At 44.3% G+C, this 14,345-nt stretch overlaps 1 protein-coding gene across 1 annotated transcript in view; it reads left to right on the top strand.

Moving 5' to 3' along the window:
- Positions 1–14,345, top strand: part of ELAPOR2 (endosome-lysosome associated apoptosis and autophagy regulator family member 2) — a 103,465-nt gene that overhangs the window by 67,023 nt on the left and 22,097 nt on the right. The window contains exons 3-9 of the mRNA XM_074827939.1: positions 2,139–2,334; positions 2,952–3,099; positions 5,765–5,851; positions 8,197–8,302; positions 8,940–9,092; positions 10,198–10,286; positions 13,573–13,753. Coding sequence (XP_074684040.1) covers positions 2,139–2,334; positions 2,952–3,099; positions 5,765–5,851; positions 8,197–8,302; positions 8,940–9,092; positions 10,198–10,286; positions 13,573–13,753 — 960 coding nt within the window. The remainder of the gene's footprint in view (positions 1–2,138; positions 2,335–2,951; positions 3,100–5,764; positions 5,852–8,196; positions 8,303–8,939; positions 9,093–10,197; positions 10,287–13,572; positions 13,754–14,345) is intronic.

The raw sequence follows: 14,345 nt of genomic DNA, 5'->3' as shown, positions 1-14,345 counted from the left end.
GTTAAAGCATTCAAATATGTCATGAGAAAGCTCGCTTTGTTACTTCTCTTCCTGATGGCTTCTCTTTGAACCCTTCAAAAGAAAAAAATAAAGTAGGATTTATTAATAATGCTAAAACAGTGAGTCAGAACACCTTTATGCATTTAAGGTGAAAAGCTGTACAAGGTGTGGTCTCAGTTCAGACGCATGGGGAATTGCTCGCTACTTTTCTCCAGGTCTCTGAAGAAAGCTGTGTTTCTGACCCCAGCTGCAGGTCCAACCTACGGCTTGAGCTGAGGTCGCAGAGGTAGTCAGATGGGATGTTAGCTGTACTGCTGTGTCACGTGCCACTGCCTACTGAAAACTACTTGCCTCCACTGAGGGTGGATCTTTTGCCTGTCTATCAGTCTTTCACAGAAATCCATTGTGGCAGGATTTCCTTGTATATACCCACCCCAAACCCCATCCCTGCTAGGCTTCTTTCCTTCTTGGTCCATCACCAGTGAGCAACGAGATTAGAAAAACAGATTTGTTGTCTTGAAGTCCACTGGTTCAAATTCAGAATATGCTGATATGACCAAGAGGGAAAAATGCCCCTTTGGCAGATCTTTCCATCAAAACAGACCTTTTTGTCTGCATTTCAATCTGCCTGTCAAGGACAATTACACAAAGAAATGCTTCAGGATCCAGCACAGAAATGGGAACCTGAACTGCAGTTGGATTCAGATGGAAATTGGTGTTATACAGCCATGTCTTTATCAAAGTACTCACAGTCAAACAAGTTTTTCTGCAGTTAGATAAACATCAGCACATCTATAAAACTGCATATGCTGGGACTTCAACTGGCATCAGTTGTTTTGGGCCAGTTTCACCACTTTGGTTAGCAGTCTGGTCTTGTCCTACAGTTTCTCAGAATATTGAGTTATGTCTCTCAAAGTGAGTGTATGAAATACCTGTCACTGCACAACATGGCATGCATGAAACAGTAAAAAATCCCACCATTTCTTGGAATGTGAGTTGTGTGCATTGCTCTGAATCCTGCTTTGGCTAGACTGACACAGTTAAGTTTAAAAATCGAGCAACATAGGAAATATTATGCTCTGCAGAAAGTGCTCATTTGTTTTTCATCCGGGATGTTCAGTTTCAGAGAGGACATGGTGCAGCATGGGGCTGGGGGAAAGTGGGATGGTCTGCCATTGAGATGAGCATCTTGGCAGGAGTTAATGATTCCTGGCACAGACATGGGGCTCTGTGGTCATATACAACTTCAGCTGCTGTGTGCATTTCCTCTATATAATGGGAATATTCTTCCCTTAGCAGATAGAGGTGTGATCAGACCGGAACAAGGGACATATAGCTACTTGGAGTAAGTAATTTTAGAGATATCAGTAAAAAAAACACTTTGTGAACATTCCTTCTAAATTATACTTCCCCTAGTTACATATGTTTAAGTACAGTCTTTGCTGTGCTGACAACCAATGTTTATTCTCTCAACATGCTAATATCACACCCATCAAAGATCCTCATTTACAAGACACAGGCCCACTAGTGATCTTTTCCAAGACCACCTGGTCTGTCAGGCAAGATGTTCAAGGCTTTGTAGGCAGCCCATGTGAGGAGAAATGTGGAGAGAGCCTTGAATTAGATCTGCAACTCTCGGCTAAGGTTTGTAGTGTTATATTACAGTCAGCACGCTGCTGTGCACTCTTCTTAGCTACTATATGGGTGGGTGATATGAGTCTACTCTGGCTCTCAGGTGCTGGTGATTTTAATTGAGTTCAAGGTGTAACAGATGGGTGAGCAAAGGTGAGGAGAACTGTATTACAAGCTCTCATTTTCCAAATTGCTTTTGGACACAGTCTGTGGGTAGAGTTTTCATTTCTAAATCTTGTTTTGCCAACGGAGACAAGCTGCAAATCAGGAACCGTCATCTGAGATTTGGTTTCAGTGCTGCTACATTGGTAGAAGCAGGCACTGGTGAACATCTCAATTTTGCAGCCAGTGTTGGTACTCCAGCTGTTGTGTTCCTGGGGCTGGGACATTCTTGCTTGGTTCCCTTTAGTCACAGTTCACTCTTAGTTAATTAAGTGGAGAAAACCAAAGGAAATTAGTTGGGATTAATTTCTCCATTCATATGTTGGAAACAATTGTCTCCCCAGCTTTCTCCTGTGCCTCTGGTGAATACCTAGAGATGAAGAACCAAGTGTGCAGCAAATGTGCAGAGGGGACGTACTCACTGGGCAGCGGGATCAAGTTTGATGAGTGGGATGAGCTACCAGCAGGATTCTCCAACGTGGCGACTTTCATGGACACGGCAGTTGGCTCAGCAGAGAATAAAGCCGACAGCTGCAACAAGTAAGAATTTCTGTTTGCATCTGGTTTACGCAGCCATGGGTGAACCTGAGACAACTCAGCAGCACAATGCCAGCTTAATGACTTACCTAAGCTCTCCAGAGGGTAACCAGACCTACCAATGGCAAAGAGTGGCTGGGAAGTGAAATTTGTAGCCATCTCTTTGGTGTCATCGTGGTCTCCTCAGGCTCATCAGCAGCTTGTTAGTCTAAGAACACCATGGAGCTGTTCTTATTTGTAGCTGGAAAGCTCCAGGGTCATGGTATAGTAAATGCAGCCCAAAGGTGCTTTCACAGCCTATTTAGAGACCCATGGTCATTGCAGAAGGCTGTTTCTGAGTATAATTGAAAGCATCTTGAACCTACAGATAATAAACTTTTCCTATGTAGGCTGGGTCCTAAATTTCTTCCACTGAATCCTTTCCCATGCATGGTTTTAATGAAAAGTATTAAATTCACATGAAAAATAAATGGGAATCCAGTAATAAAGTTATAAATTCACTGCAGTCAGCTATTGTGGGATTCTAGGTTCTTAATTAAGTAACATGTTTTTGCATAGTAGTGTAAGAAAAATCTGTGTCTGTGATCTCAGCTGAGGCTTGTTTTGTTTATGTTCATTAGCTCTTCGTGGACGCCTCGAGGGAATTACATAGAGTCGAACAGGGATGATTGTACAGTTTCTCTCATCTACGCTGTGCACCTGAAGAAATCTGGTTCTGTCTTCTTCGAATACCAGTATATTGACAACAACATCTTCTTTGAATTTTTTGTAAGGCCTTTCATATGGTGAATCCAACCTTATATTGTAAGAATTCAATCCAGATAAAGATCATTAGAAACAGCTTTTTCCTCCCTTTACATTCCCTATATGTCCATATCTTGTTATCGCTGAATAAGATTAAAAAAAAAATCTCCTCTTTCTGTCACTTATGCTGCCTTTTGGCATTTATTCAGCTTCAAAACTCAGGCTAAACTGATTCTATCTACCATGCACTGGGATTTTTCCATTAGGGGTCATGACTGCCTTTTATGAGACAGCTATTGGTGGTAGATGCTTCAGTTTGGGGGTGTTTGACTTGAGATGCCTTTGAAAGAACGTTTCAAAAGACTTCTTCCAAGGTAGGCATCCAGAACCTGAAGTGCTCCAAGGCATTAGCATCTGGAAACCTTAGCCCTGGTAGGAATTAGGCTCCGAGGACACGTCTGGACTGTGAAATGGAGGGGCTGGGGATCATTAGCTCTGAAATGGGAGCAGCCTGGCTGGGCTTGCACCATGTTGTACCCAGATTACTAAAACAATCTGATCAGCAGTGATCAGAATAGGAAAGGCAACCCTGCTCTGCCCATGTGGATGGACTGATTGGGGTCCAGGGAGCCAGAGGGTTCCCAGCACCGGGCTCTGCAGTGTGGTGTAGATGCCCCACGTCACTGAGATGCTTTGGAAGGTTCCACCAACACCTGCATTGCTTTCCTTCGCCTGTTGTACCTGCCATTTGGGACAGAAAAAAACATAATGGGGGGACAACTCAGAGCAGGAGATGACTGGAAATTTTCAGTCTCCTCTGTTGCTGCCTCTGTATCTGTTGAGCTCTGGTTTTCATCCCAAACACACAGATCACGGTATATATCACAGGAGTGAGAAGCCTTAGCTAGTGTGGGTTAATGTTTCTTGAAGCTTAGACAAAAGTGCAAAGTATCCTTTATCCTTAGTAGAGGTGGGAAAGGAAGACAAAAATAACCTGTTGGGGGCACCCTCTTGCTGCTACATCAGTGAAATAGATTACTATTGCGCTTTGATAACAGACAGTGCAGGCAATATTATTTAGCCATTTCAGGTTTCTGTTAGACTATTATGCCTCCTTCATGGGGAGAAAGCAGCAAATATGCTTTCTGCTGTCAGATGAATGTACCAGGATTATGAATCCTAGCTCCAGTTGCTTGACTGACTGACTATTCTGTACCTGCAATGGAGCAAATATATTGTTTCTCTGAGCACTGACTTTGAAAATGGCTTTTTGATTATTACTTTTATCCCACTCATTCACCTCCTTAAATTTATCATTCCCTGTTCAAGAAGCAGTGAGAAGTGCAGTCCTTTATAGAAATACCCACGTAAATAATTCCTAGTCAGCTTCTGTATTTCAGGGAAACCATATTTAACACTTGTCTAAAAGTTTGGGGTTTTTTCTCCAGCATGTCTTTGTGCTTAAATATATTTAATGATGACACTTTAGCTCTGGACAGTGCCATTTCAGTGGCAGTAGCTTGCAGGTTGCTGGGCAACGGTGAAGATTTTGGGCTCTCCAGGTGCATGTGGCTGCACTGCCAGTTTGAGGATAAGCAAGGAGATGTCCTCAAATGTGGGAAGCAAGCATGGACACTTCTTGTTAGATACCTAGTGCTTCTGCAGCCTGCCCTTCCCAGGCTCTTTTTACATATTGAAGCCCTTTACACCTTGTGAGAAGAGACTATATACTCTTATCTCCTTTTTGCAGATGGGAACTGAGTCACAAAGATGCTGTAGCTCAGTTGTGCAAGATAATTAGGGATCCACCTTCTACTTAGGTGCTTCTTCTCACCTCTTTTCCTCCATGCTGTTGATCTAGGTGGGAATTAAGTGCAGATATACTTTGGAGGATGTGGTGTTATGCAACTTATTCCAGACTTGATGTGGAGCAACCTGAGGAGGATGCTTGACCCCAGGTCTTCTGAAAGTGTTGGACTGGCCTTTCTCCCTGGTGGAATAAAAGCTGAGTAATTGTTGTGCCTCAAAGGGACTTGATACTTCTTCTTCGGAGAAGACAGTTATGAGAGGAAGGAAGTGGACCGCTGTGAGGCCACACAGCAACGCCTGCTGCAAGGAAAGGCTGCTGAGCTGTGCTGGAGCTGGGCTAGGGACCATTAAGCTCACACTTCTGCCAGGGCACGCTTTCCATCTCATGTTGCCTTTCCTTTGATAATGTTACTCTCATCCCTAGGGAGGTTGGGTGGCAGGGAGCCAAAGACATAGCAGATATTGGCTTCAGAGAAAGCAGTTTGTCTTCTAGCTTTGGCCTGTCCATTCCTACTTCCCTTCTGACTTAGAAGCCTCTGGATTTTAGAGAACTGGGTCTTAGTGGGCTCAGGAGAAGGAGGAGGCAGCCAAGCCAAGATGCTCAGCATATGAGTCTGACCAGATAGTGAGAGGACAAGGATGAGATCTTCTCCTCCTGCTCTTTTTTCTGTCTGCACCAGGGGTATTCATTGGAGGCACTGTTAAGCTGCTAGCAGGTTTTGAAAGTTAGGGTTTTTTTTGCCACAAGCAAGGCAGCTGCTGTCAGAAATATCTAGACAAGAGGAACAAAGCTGAATCTTATCATTCCCAGCCAGCAGTCAATATGCTGACAGAGAGATGCATCTGATTGTGGTCACTGATCTTGTGTTTTTATTAACAGATACAAAATGACCAGTGCAAGGAGATGGAGTCCACAGCAGACAAGTGGGTGAAGCTAACAGACAATGGGGAATGGGGCTCTCATTCTGTAAGTGTGCAAAAAATTTCTTCATGAAGCTTTTTTCCATTTATGCATGTCTGTGATTTCCTCTGAGCAGACAGCAAACAAGGGCCAGATCCTGTGAATGAATCTGAAGAAGCACAGCTTTCTTAGCACTGAGGGAAAAGCCACCAAGATCTCCAGGGGTCTGATCCCAAAGCAAATGATACAGATGCAAGACTTTGTATTGATTTCTCTGGGCTTTGAATCAAGTGCTTTATGAGGTTAAATAGATTTATGCATATCTGCACACCACAGTCACTCTGCATGATTGTAATTGAAATCTACAACAGTCATGAGAACGTGAGATCGTTCCCTCTTGCTCAGCAGAGTGGCGGGAGCAGTGTGTGTATGTGGAGGCAGGCAGGATGGGCATTTTATTCTCAAGTGTGTGCAGAAGAGCTGGACTGCACCCAGCTTGTGCTCTGTGGTGACTTACCCTGTTGAAAAGCAAGCTGGCAGCACCAGGGTGGCTCCTGCAGCACTGATACAAGCATGTCCACGTTGGGAGCTGCAGCCCTTTGGCTGGCCTGTGGCCCAGCTGGACAAGTTTGCTCAATGCACAGACCACGTGTAGACCAAGTCATCAGCTCATGGTGATGCCTGGCTTCCACTATACCATCATACCCTAATTCCCAGAGCCATACCACCAAAGGCCCAACACAGGTGATACTATGCAAGAAGGAAAAGGCTTTTTATGGGCATATACAGCAGCCTGGTCTCTGTTTTCCATGTTCTGCTTATCCTTCTGGAGAAGAAACTGTATTCTCGAGCCAGGTCTGGTTGTCAGTGCCTGTTAGCTCAGGTGCAAGCCCCTCACGAGTCACATTGAGAGGCAGGAGAAATGGGCAAGGAGGAGCTAAATCCAAGGTCAGGACATTGACTTGGGTGAGCTGAGAGATGTAGACAGTGTCTGCATGGGAGATGATGCCATCTGAGCTCATCATCTGGGATGTACAAGTATCTCCACTGACTACGAAGGTTGCTTGGATGCCTGGCTGAAATGTAGACACACGAGCTAGGTGAGACGACTATTCTGGTTCTCCTCAAGGCTTTTGTCTGCACTGCAAATCCTGTCATGGTGGCTTCTCTGAGCCCAGTTTCTGCAGCCTTTGCTTTCAGCATGTTAGTCCTGCTGCAGCAGAGCTGATGTTGGGTATCTGCACCACACAACGTGATGTTTGGTTCCATATGGTCCCAGCTCTGCTGTTACCTGTGGTATCCCAGCTCTCCTCTGCCCCCCTGGATAGTAGCTGGGAAGTGGGAGATACAATATTTCCACTTTGCTGAATTTTGGGACTTTTTATCCTGGGTGAACAAAAGCTGTGGTCCTGCCAGGCCTGTACAGTATTGCTGTAAATCTCATTATCCTGGACCCTTATGCTGGTAGGGTTTATCCCTCTTTTTATGTGAAAATATAGCACCTTCAGTCCAGTATCACTGTGCTGGCAGTAAGCATATTATACCGGACTAGTAGATATGGTACAACTTTGCAGGCCAGGCAGGGTCTTGGTAAACTTTCTGCTTTTAGTGAGTAGAGTGATACTGTAGTTACACAGGTGAGTTGAAGGCAGCAGGCCCCAACACTGCTGCTGAAAGAAGTGGTCCTGACTTCCTTCTGCCCCTTATCCCAGTGATGGTGCCACCAGCCTTTCCTGTGCCAGCATAGGAGTTTGTGCAGCTGCTTGCTGAACCACGCTGTGAAGACAAGTAGGTCAAGACAGTTGGAAACCAGGTTGTTTACTGCATCTCATCTGCTGTTCGGGGTCAGAGATGATCAGGAGGGGTGGGACTGCTGCTGGGGACATTCATGGTTTGTGCCTGACTTACTGATCATGATGCTGTAGTGTTAGATGCAGCCAGAGCTTGATTTTTAAAGCCTATAAATAAAACTCACTTGTGAGCCTAGATTTTTGAACTCTGTGTTGTGTTGGGTCTCTGTATAAAAGTGCATCTCAAGGCTTTAAGAACAAACTGATTGACTACATCTGAACACAGAGCTAGAAATAAAAGCTCCTGAGTGCCAGGGGTAGCTGGATAAAGGCAAGAACAGCTTTTTCCCAGTTCTGCTTCCAAGGTCAGAAACAGCTCTTGGTGGTTTTCCATAAATCTGGGGTGTTGAGAAGCTTTTTTATAAAGCACACTTTGGCACTCCTCAGAGATGTCTCTACAGCATCTGCCTAGCTGTCTCCCCATTACTTCTTGACTCCTGAAACAGCTTAGGAAAAGCCAGGATTGCTGCTAGAGTGAAAGAAATCTGAGTAATGGAAGTAAGAAATAAAACAATTTATTGGTGAGGGGATGTCTGCTAACTGTCATGCGTGTTGTTGCAGGTAACTCTGAAATCAGGTAGCAATATATTATACTGGAGAACAACAGGGATTCTCATGGGGTCCAAAGTAGTAAAACCAGTTCTGGTGAAAAACATCACAATTGAAGGTAAGTGATATTTGCCTTTTAGGTCTTATCTCGCCCTGTCGTCACAGTGTTTGCCAAGTGCCATTTCTACGGGTGTGCCTACAGCTTTTTTTTAGCCCCCATTGTCCCCTGTCTCCTCCTCTGAAGTGTAGAAGCAGAACAGCAAAACTTCACACTGACAGAGAAAGGCTGAAAAAACGTTTTAGCTGGTAAATGATGCCATCTACTGGAGAAGACTGGCTTAGCAAATAAAGAGAGAAAAAGGAATAAACAGGTTTTCTTTAGTGTTGTATAGAAAGATCATGCTTATTGGTAAGCCTCTCAAAAGGGATAAATGGATATATATCATAACACTGTCAGTTAAATTACTATGCAAATAATTTAATTAATCTGGGATTACTCTTTTGGTCCTGTTCTAACTGTAATCAAACTTGGAGTGTCATATAAGGTTCTTACATGGGTCAGACTTGCATCGAGGAGCAAAGGTTAAAGACCTAAATTATAAGTCAGCAAAGACAAAGTGTCTAAAGTGAGTGGTGAAAGTCTGTGATTTTTAAGCTGTTATGCACCTGGCTTTCTTTCCTCCATAAGCAGGTAGGCAGTAGTTACAGAGATACCTCTCTGTATTTCAGTGCTTTACCTGTAGTTTATCTTACAGGAGTTGCATATACATCTGAATGCTTCGCATGCAAGCCTGGTACCTTCAGTGACAAGCCAGGTTCATCTGGGTGCCAGGTGTGTCCAAGAAATACTTATTCTGAGAAAGGAGCTAAAGAGTGCACCAAGTGTAAAGAAGAAATGTATTATTCAGGTACATAAATCAAATGGGTTAAGCCAAATCAACAGAGTCTGAGTACGTAAAGTTCTAAGCTGTTTCTGTGTGCAGATGTGAGAATGGTTTTATCCAACAATGACGTTTAGTCTCCAGCTGATATGCAAAGGGGAAACAAAGATGGGACTTCCCGCAAGCTGCAAAGGGCACGTATATACATAATGGGCAACAGTCAGTCTTGGCTAAGGTCATCTATGCTAACATGAAGGAATGGAGATCTTTATGATCCCGAAGTGAACAGTTCTTCTGAAGGATAATAACAGTCGTGCTGTGCCCTCTCGTGGTAATTTGTGTTATCAGTTGGCAATGACCTGAATTGGCTTCATCACTGACTTCAGACTTGTCATGTTTCAAGGAATCTCCTTTCCAAATCTCTCCTGACCTGTCCCTGCCTCCTGTGTGGTTGGAAGATGTGGTGACCTAGTTGCAAACCCTAGTCCACAAAGACCTCTGCATTTTCAGCTGTGGTTAGTTGGTGATCATCAGTTAACATGGGCGCAATACATTCTTCATGGACAAAATGTCTTCAGTTTTCTTCCTTGTAGTTGTTTTATAAGAAAGTTTTTAAAGAATCAGTTACCAACCATAGCACCTGATATCACAGACTATGGCAGATGCTTAGGGACCTGTGCCTGTGCTAATGATGGGAATGGAAATTTTGCAAAAATATCTGGGGAGATGAAAAATTGGGCCAGTGTTGCAAGGAAGTTTCTAATGGGTTAGAGTGTTCTTCTTCCTTATCAAGTGAGAACATATTCCCATGCTGTCACATCCCGCTTCACACATGCTTGGCAAACTACACAAATTACTGCTTGAAGGTGAAGGGGTGGGGTGAGGTTTGGGTGACTCCCTGATTATACTGAATCAATGAATTTCAGCGTGACCAGCATAGCTGGTATTTTCCCTGTTCCCCGGCTTCAGTTCAGGGGAAGGTTCATGTAGACTCCACTAAGAGTTTGTTTTTTCATTCTTGTTTTGTATTTTTCTGCTGACTCAGTTTAATCTCCAGATTTTAAACTCGTTATGGTTGTTTCCAGGGACCATTTGATAGTTTAACATCCTGTTCCTCACCCTTTCTTTTTAGATGAGGGATCAAGTGTGTGTATAGAGCGTCCTCCATGCACAAACAAAGACTTTTTCCAGATCCATACCCCATGTGATAAGGAAGGAAAGGTAAGTAGAAGGCATGATACTATTTTTAAGCTCATTGAGCTTACTGTGATCTCTTGATTTGAAAACAATATAGGGTTTCTATGAATCTCTTTCCCAATTGCTTTCTCAATTTTGCTTACAGCATTGAATCTCTCTGAGGCTTTAGGCTTGTCCTTTAGCTGCCTTCTCTCCAGCATTTATCCATTTGTAAGAATCTGCCTGTCATGGGTCTGCTTAAAGGATCTGCCATTGTGAAATGCTAAGCTCCTTGCACTTGTCATTAGTCTGACTGGGTCACTGGTGCTATCTCCTTGCTCATAAAAAACGAGGGTTGGAGCACAGGGTGAAGTACTGTCCCAGAATAAGCCCCACTGTTTAGCTGTTAGCAATCTCTCCTGGCATACTTTTGGCTTGTGACAACTTGCCCAGCAATGCCCAGGTCATAATTGTACCTTTTTCAGGTGGAAAGAGTGTTTGGCTGCATAGGTATGATGTGTATCATATCCCTTAGTTTTAGCATCAAAGAAGAGCCTGTGATCTGTTGAAATAGTGATATATACATAGCCTGGGAATATTCATATGCAGCAGCAGAGCTTAGCTGCTGATAATGTGCTTGCCTCATGGGATGCCTAGAAACACCTGGACTCTTTCACTGTGAGATCCACTGGGTCTCTCACAGAGGGACCCGCTGGTGGAGCAGCCTGGCTTTGGAGCTCTCATGCTCTTTGTCCTAGCAGTCAGGTGGGATTTCGGTGGGATTTGGAGAAGAAACTCCTATTTACTGGGATATGGAGCCCACAGAGGTGTGGACAAACGGTCAGGCCTGTTTAGTCTCTTATCTTCCGTTTCCCATCTCTCTTAGATCTGGATGGGATAGCAGGTAGTCAAAATCCATAGCACTTGTAGGTTGCTGCCCTAGTATTTGCTGGCACGATGGAGTGTTTTGGTTAGCCAGTTCCAAAATGTAGCTGAGAGTTTGTGTGTTTTAATAATGAAGCAGCAGTGAGTTTAGCCCCAGAGCTGGCAGGATCTACAACGTAGTCTTGATTCACTGATTCTTGCTCTGTTAACTGCCTGTAATGACTCGAGGAATTAGCAGCAGTGTTCACTGCTACACCCCCAGGTAATTCTTTAATTGCAGCCTTCTGCAGATTACCCTGTCACTGCTCTGTGCCATTCAAGGCTCCCTGGCATTGAATGGGCTCCTACTGTTGACCCTCTTCCTGCCTCCTCAACAGCCTTTTCCTTCACTGTGGACATCATCAGAATACAAAGAAGTGGGTCTTTCTGCAGACACCCTTCATCTTCCAGTTGCAACAACAAGATGTGTCATAGACGCACAGATACTGGCTGGGTTTTCAGGACTGCTTTCACCATTTAGTGCTCTGCATCTCTGGAAACAGGTCCAGGTTTGCCATACTCCCCAGCCATCTCTCTGTGTGATGTAGCTCAGTGAGAGGACCTGACGCTGCAGCCCATATTCAGGTGAACAGTGGCTGTAAAGCACCAGCCTAAAGGCCTGATGATCCATGACTTACTAAAAGCAGCCAGGTTTTTCACCGGGCATTAAATTGTTGTCTCCCTCCTGCTGTCCCCACTCCATGTGTAGAAGGGGCCTCACGAAATTTAGGCACTTGACTCCTATTGACTTTTTACCTACCTGCTGCTTTGAAAATCCCAGTTTGGTTGCTTCAGCCCCAGTCTTAGAAATCCTCATCTGCGTGGCTGTGGGCTCTCTCTGACCCTTTTCTCTGTGCTCAGGTGCAGTAGGATTGCTTTAGTGTGTACAGTGTATGTGGGATCTGGGCAACCACACAGGTACTTTGCCAGCTCCTGAGCCTTTTTATTTTAAATGCCATGCACCCTGATGCTGCTGAAGCATTTCTGGAGCTATACTCCAGAAAGTCATCTAAGTGTTCAAGAGCAGCAAGGGCAAGGCTGATCCATAAGGGACAGATGCCACTCTGACAGCAGGAGCAGTCTCACAGTACCTGAGCAAAGCGAGCAAAGCAGACCCAGCATCAGCCAAGGTTGCCAGACAAGTCCATAGTGATGAGGCACGACCAGTGTCAAGCTGGGACATCAAATCCATGGGTCAGTCAGGATGTGGATCAGCCAGGGTACATGACCTGGCACAGGCCTGGCTGCAACACAGTGCAGGCAGGGACAAAGGGTGAGAGCCTCAGCTTAATTGCAGCTCACAGGAGCTGGGGCCTAAGCCTGCACTGAGGATTCTCCCAGCTTTTTTTTCAAACAGTTTCAAAGATGATCAATACTTCCTGAAGAGCTCTGTGTTATCAGGGGGCTAATCTTGACTGCAAGAAGCTCAACACCCAGGATGGCAGGGTCACCTGCTCAGGACCCTGGATCAAATTCATAAGGTGAAACGACCCCTGCCAAGCTCTGTACCTGTGCCTCTGGCCTCAAGGATCCCTGATTGCACTGCTGGGACCAAAGGGCGGAATTATCCAAAGGGAGAGCTGTGGCCAGGTTAAAGTCTTGCCAGTTGGGTTTCTCAGCTCTGGAACTCAGCTAATTTTCATCTTGAGATACTGAACCCTTTCAGGGGTAGACCCAAAGTCAGATGAAATTTGAAATCCAGCTTCACGGGTGATGCATCTCACCTTAAGCCTTTTCCTGAAGACAGAAAACTTGTCTCCTCAAAGAGAGGTGATGATGGGGAGGTGATACTGTTGTATATGGTAATGCCAAGGACTGACTCATGTTAGTGTTCATAAGCTGCTCCTTATGTGATGTGGAGAGACTGGAGAGAGGTTGGGAGAGCTCCTGTGTGGTTTTGGCATGTGCTCAGTGAGTGAAAATGGCTGGGGAGAAATTGAGGACTTTTCAAAGAACAAGACAATATGGAGAAAAAATGCAAAACTTGTGGTGTTCTCTGCTAACAAATACCTTCCCAATAAAGGGATTTTATAATGCAGAAGTTATATTTTGGGTTACTATGGTTAAAATACAGAGATTGCTTATGCAGTTGTTAGCATTATCTGACATTCCTCAGAAACATTTTCATGGCAACATTCACTAGATAAATAAGAATGAACAGTAGTAATTGTTTTAAGCTTCACATATTTGCTTTGCTCTTCTCTGATATCTTGGAATTGCCTGTGAACCAGATCGCTTCTCTTTCCCTTCTCTACCGTTTCCTTTATTGTCCTGGATGTACAAGGTCTGGTTTTGGCCTAAGGCATTGGGAATACCCTAATTGCATTTACAAGGGGGACCATGATTGTTGCAACTAGTCCTAAAGCTTCATAACACACCAGGTGAGCCCTGTGTCTTCTTCTTCCAGACTCAGATCATGTACAAATGGATTGAACCCAAGATTTGCAGAGAGGATCTCCCCAATGCATTGACCCTACCTCCTTCTGGAGAGAGGAAGGATTGTCCACCCTGCAATCCTGGCTTTTACAACAACGCCTCATCTTCCTGTACTCCTTGCCCACCAGGCACATTTTCAGATGGGACACAGGGTAGGAGTCCACGAAAAATTGCTTGTGTCCCCAAAAGCATTTGTCTGCTTGCATGTGACTTAGTTTAATTGACACTTCATCATAAACCAGAGTTCATTTTGCATAAAATACTTATTAAATAACATTGGAGAGTTGGAGTTGGATATCTATTTTCACTCTGAAGTCCTTTCTTATCAGGGATTGCTGCTCTAAGTTGACCTGCTGTGTTCTGGATGCATTTACTGGCTGATATAAACATCCTGAGAGTTATTTTATGGGATTCTGAGAAGGAAATCAGAACTACAGTCAGTAATTCCTCCTCACCCATTCTCCTGTCCATGCCAACTTCTTCCCTGTGAAAATCTCATTATAAGCAGTGTCAGACGAGTACCCTGCCAACATTGTCTAATCTAAACTCCGGCTTGTTGATTCTGAGATGTATTGGCCCAGTGGCTACCTGCAGCATTTTGTAGGAATTCATGTTTACTGGTATGATCAAACCTTCAGCTGAAGCCACTAAAAAGGAAGTGTGTCTTGGGGGATCAGTTGCAGATAACTTACCATGGGGTCATTATCTGCAGTTTATAAAATGCTGGTCTTGTTTCCACTCTTC

Source organism: Strix aluco, chromosome 5 (assembly GCF_031877795.1).
Source record: "Strix aluco isolate bStrAlu1 chromosome 5, bStrAlu1.hap1, whole genome shotgun sequence".
In the NCBI taxonomy this organism is placed as follows: Eukaryota; Metazoa; Chordata; class Aves; order Strigiformes; family Strigidae; genus Strix; species Strix aluco.
This window is presented reverse-complemented; position numbering and strand designations above follow the sequence as displayed.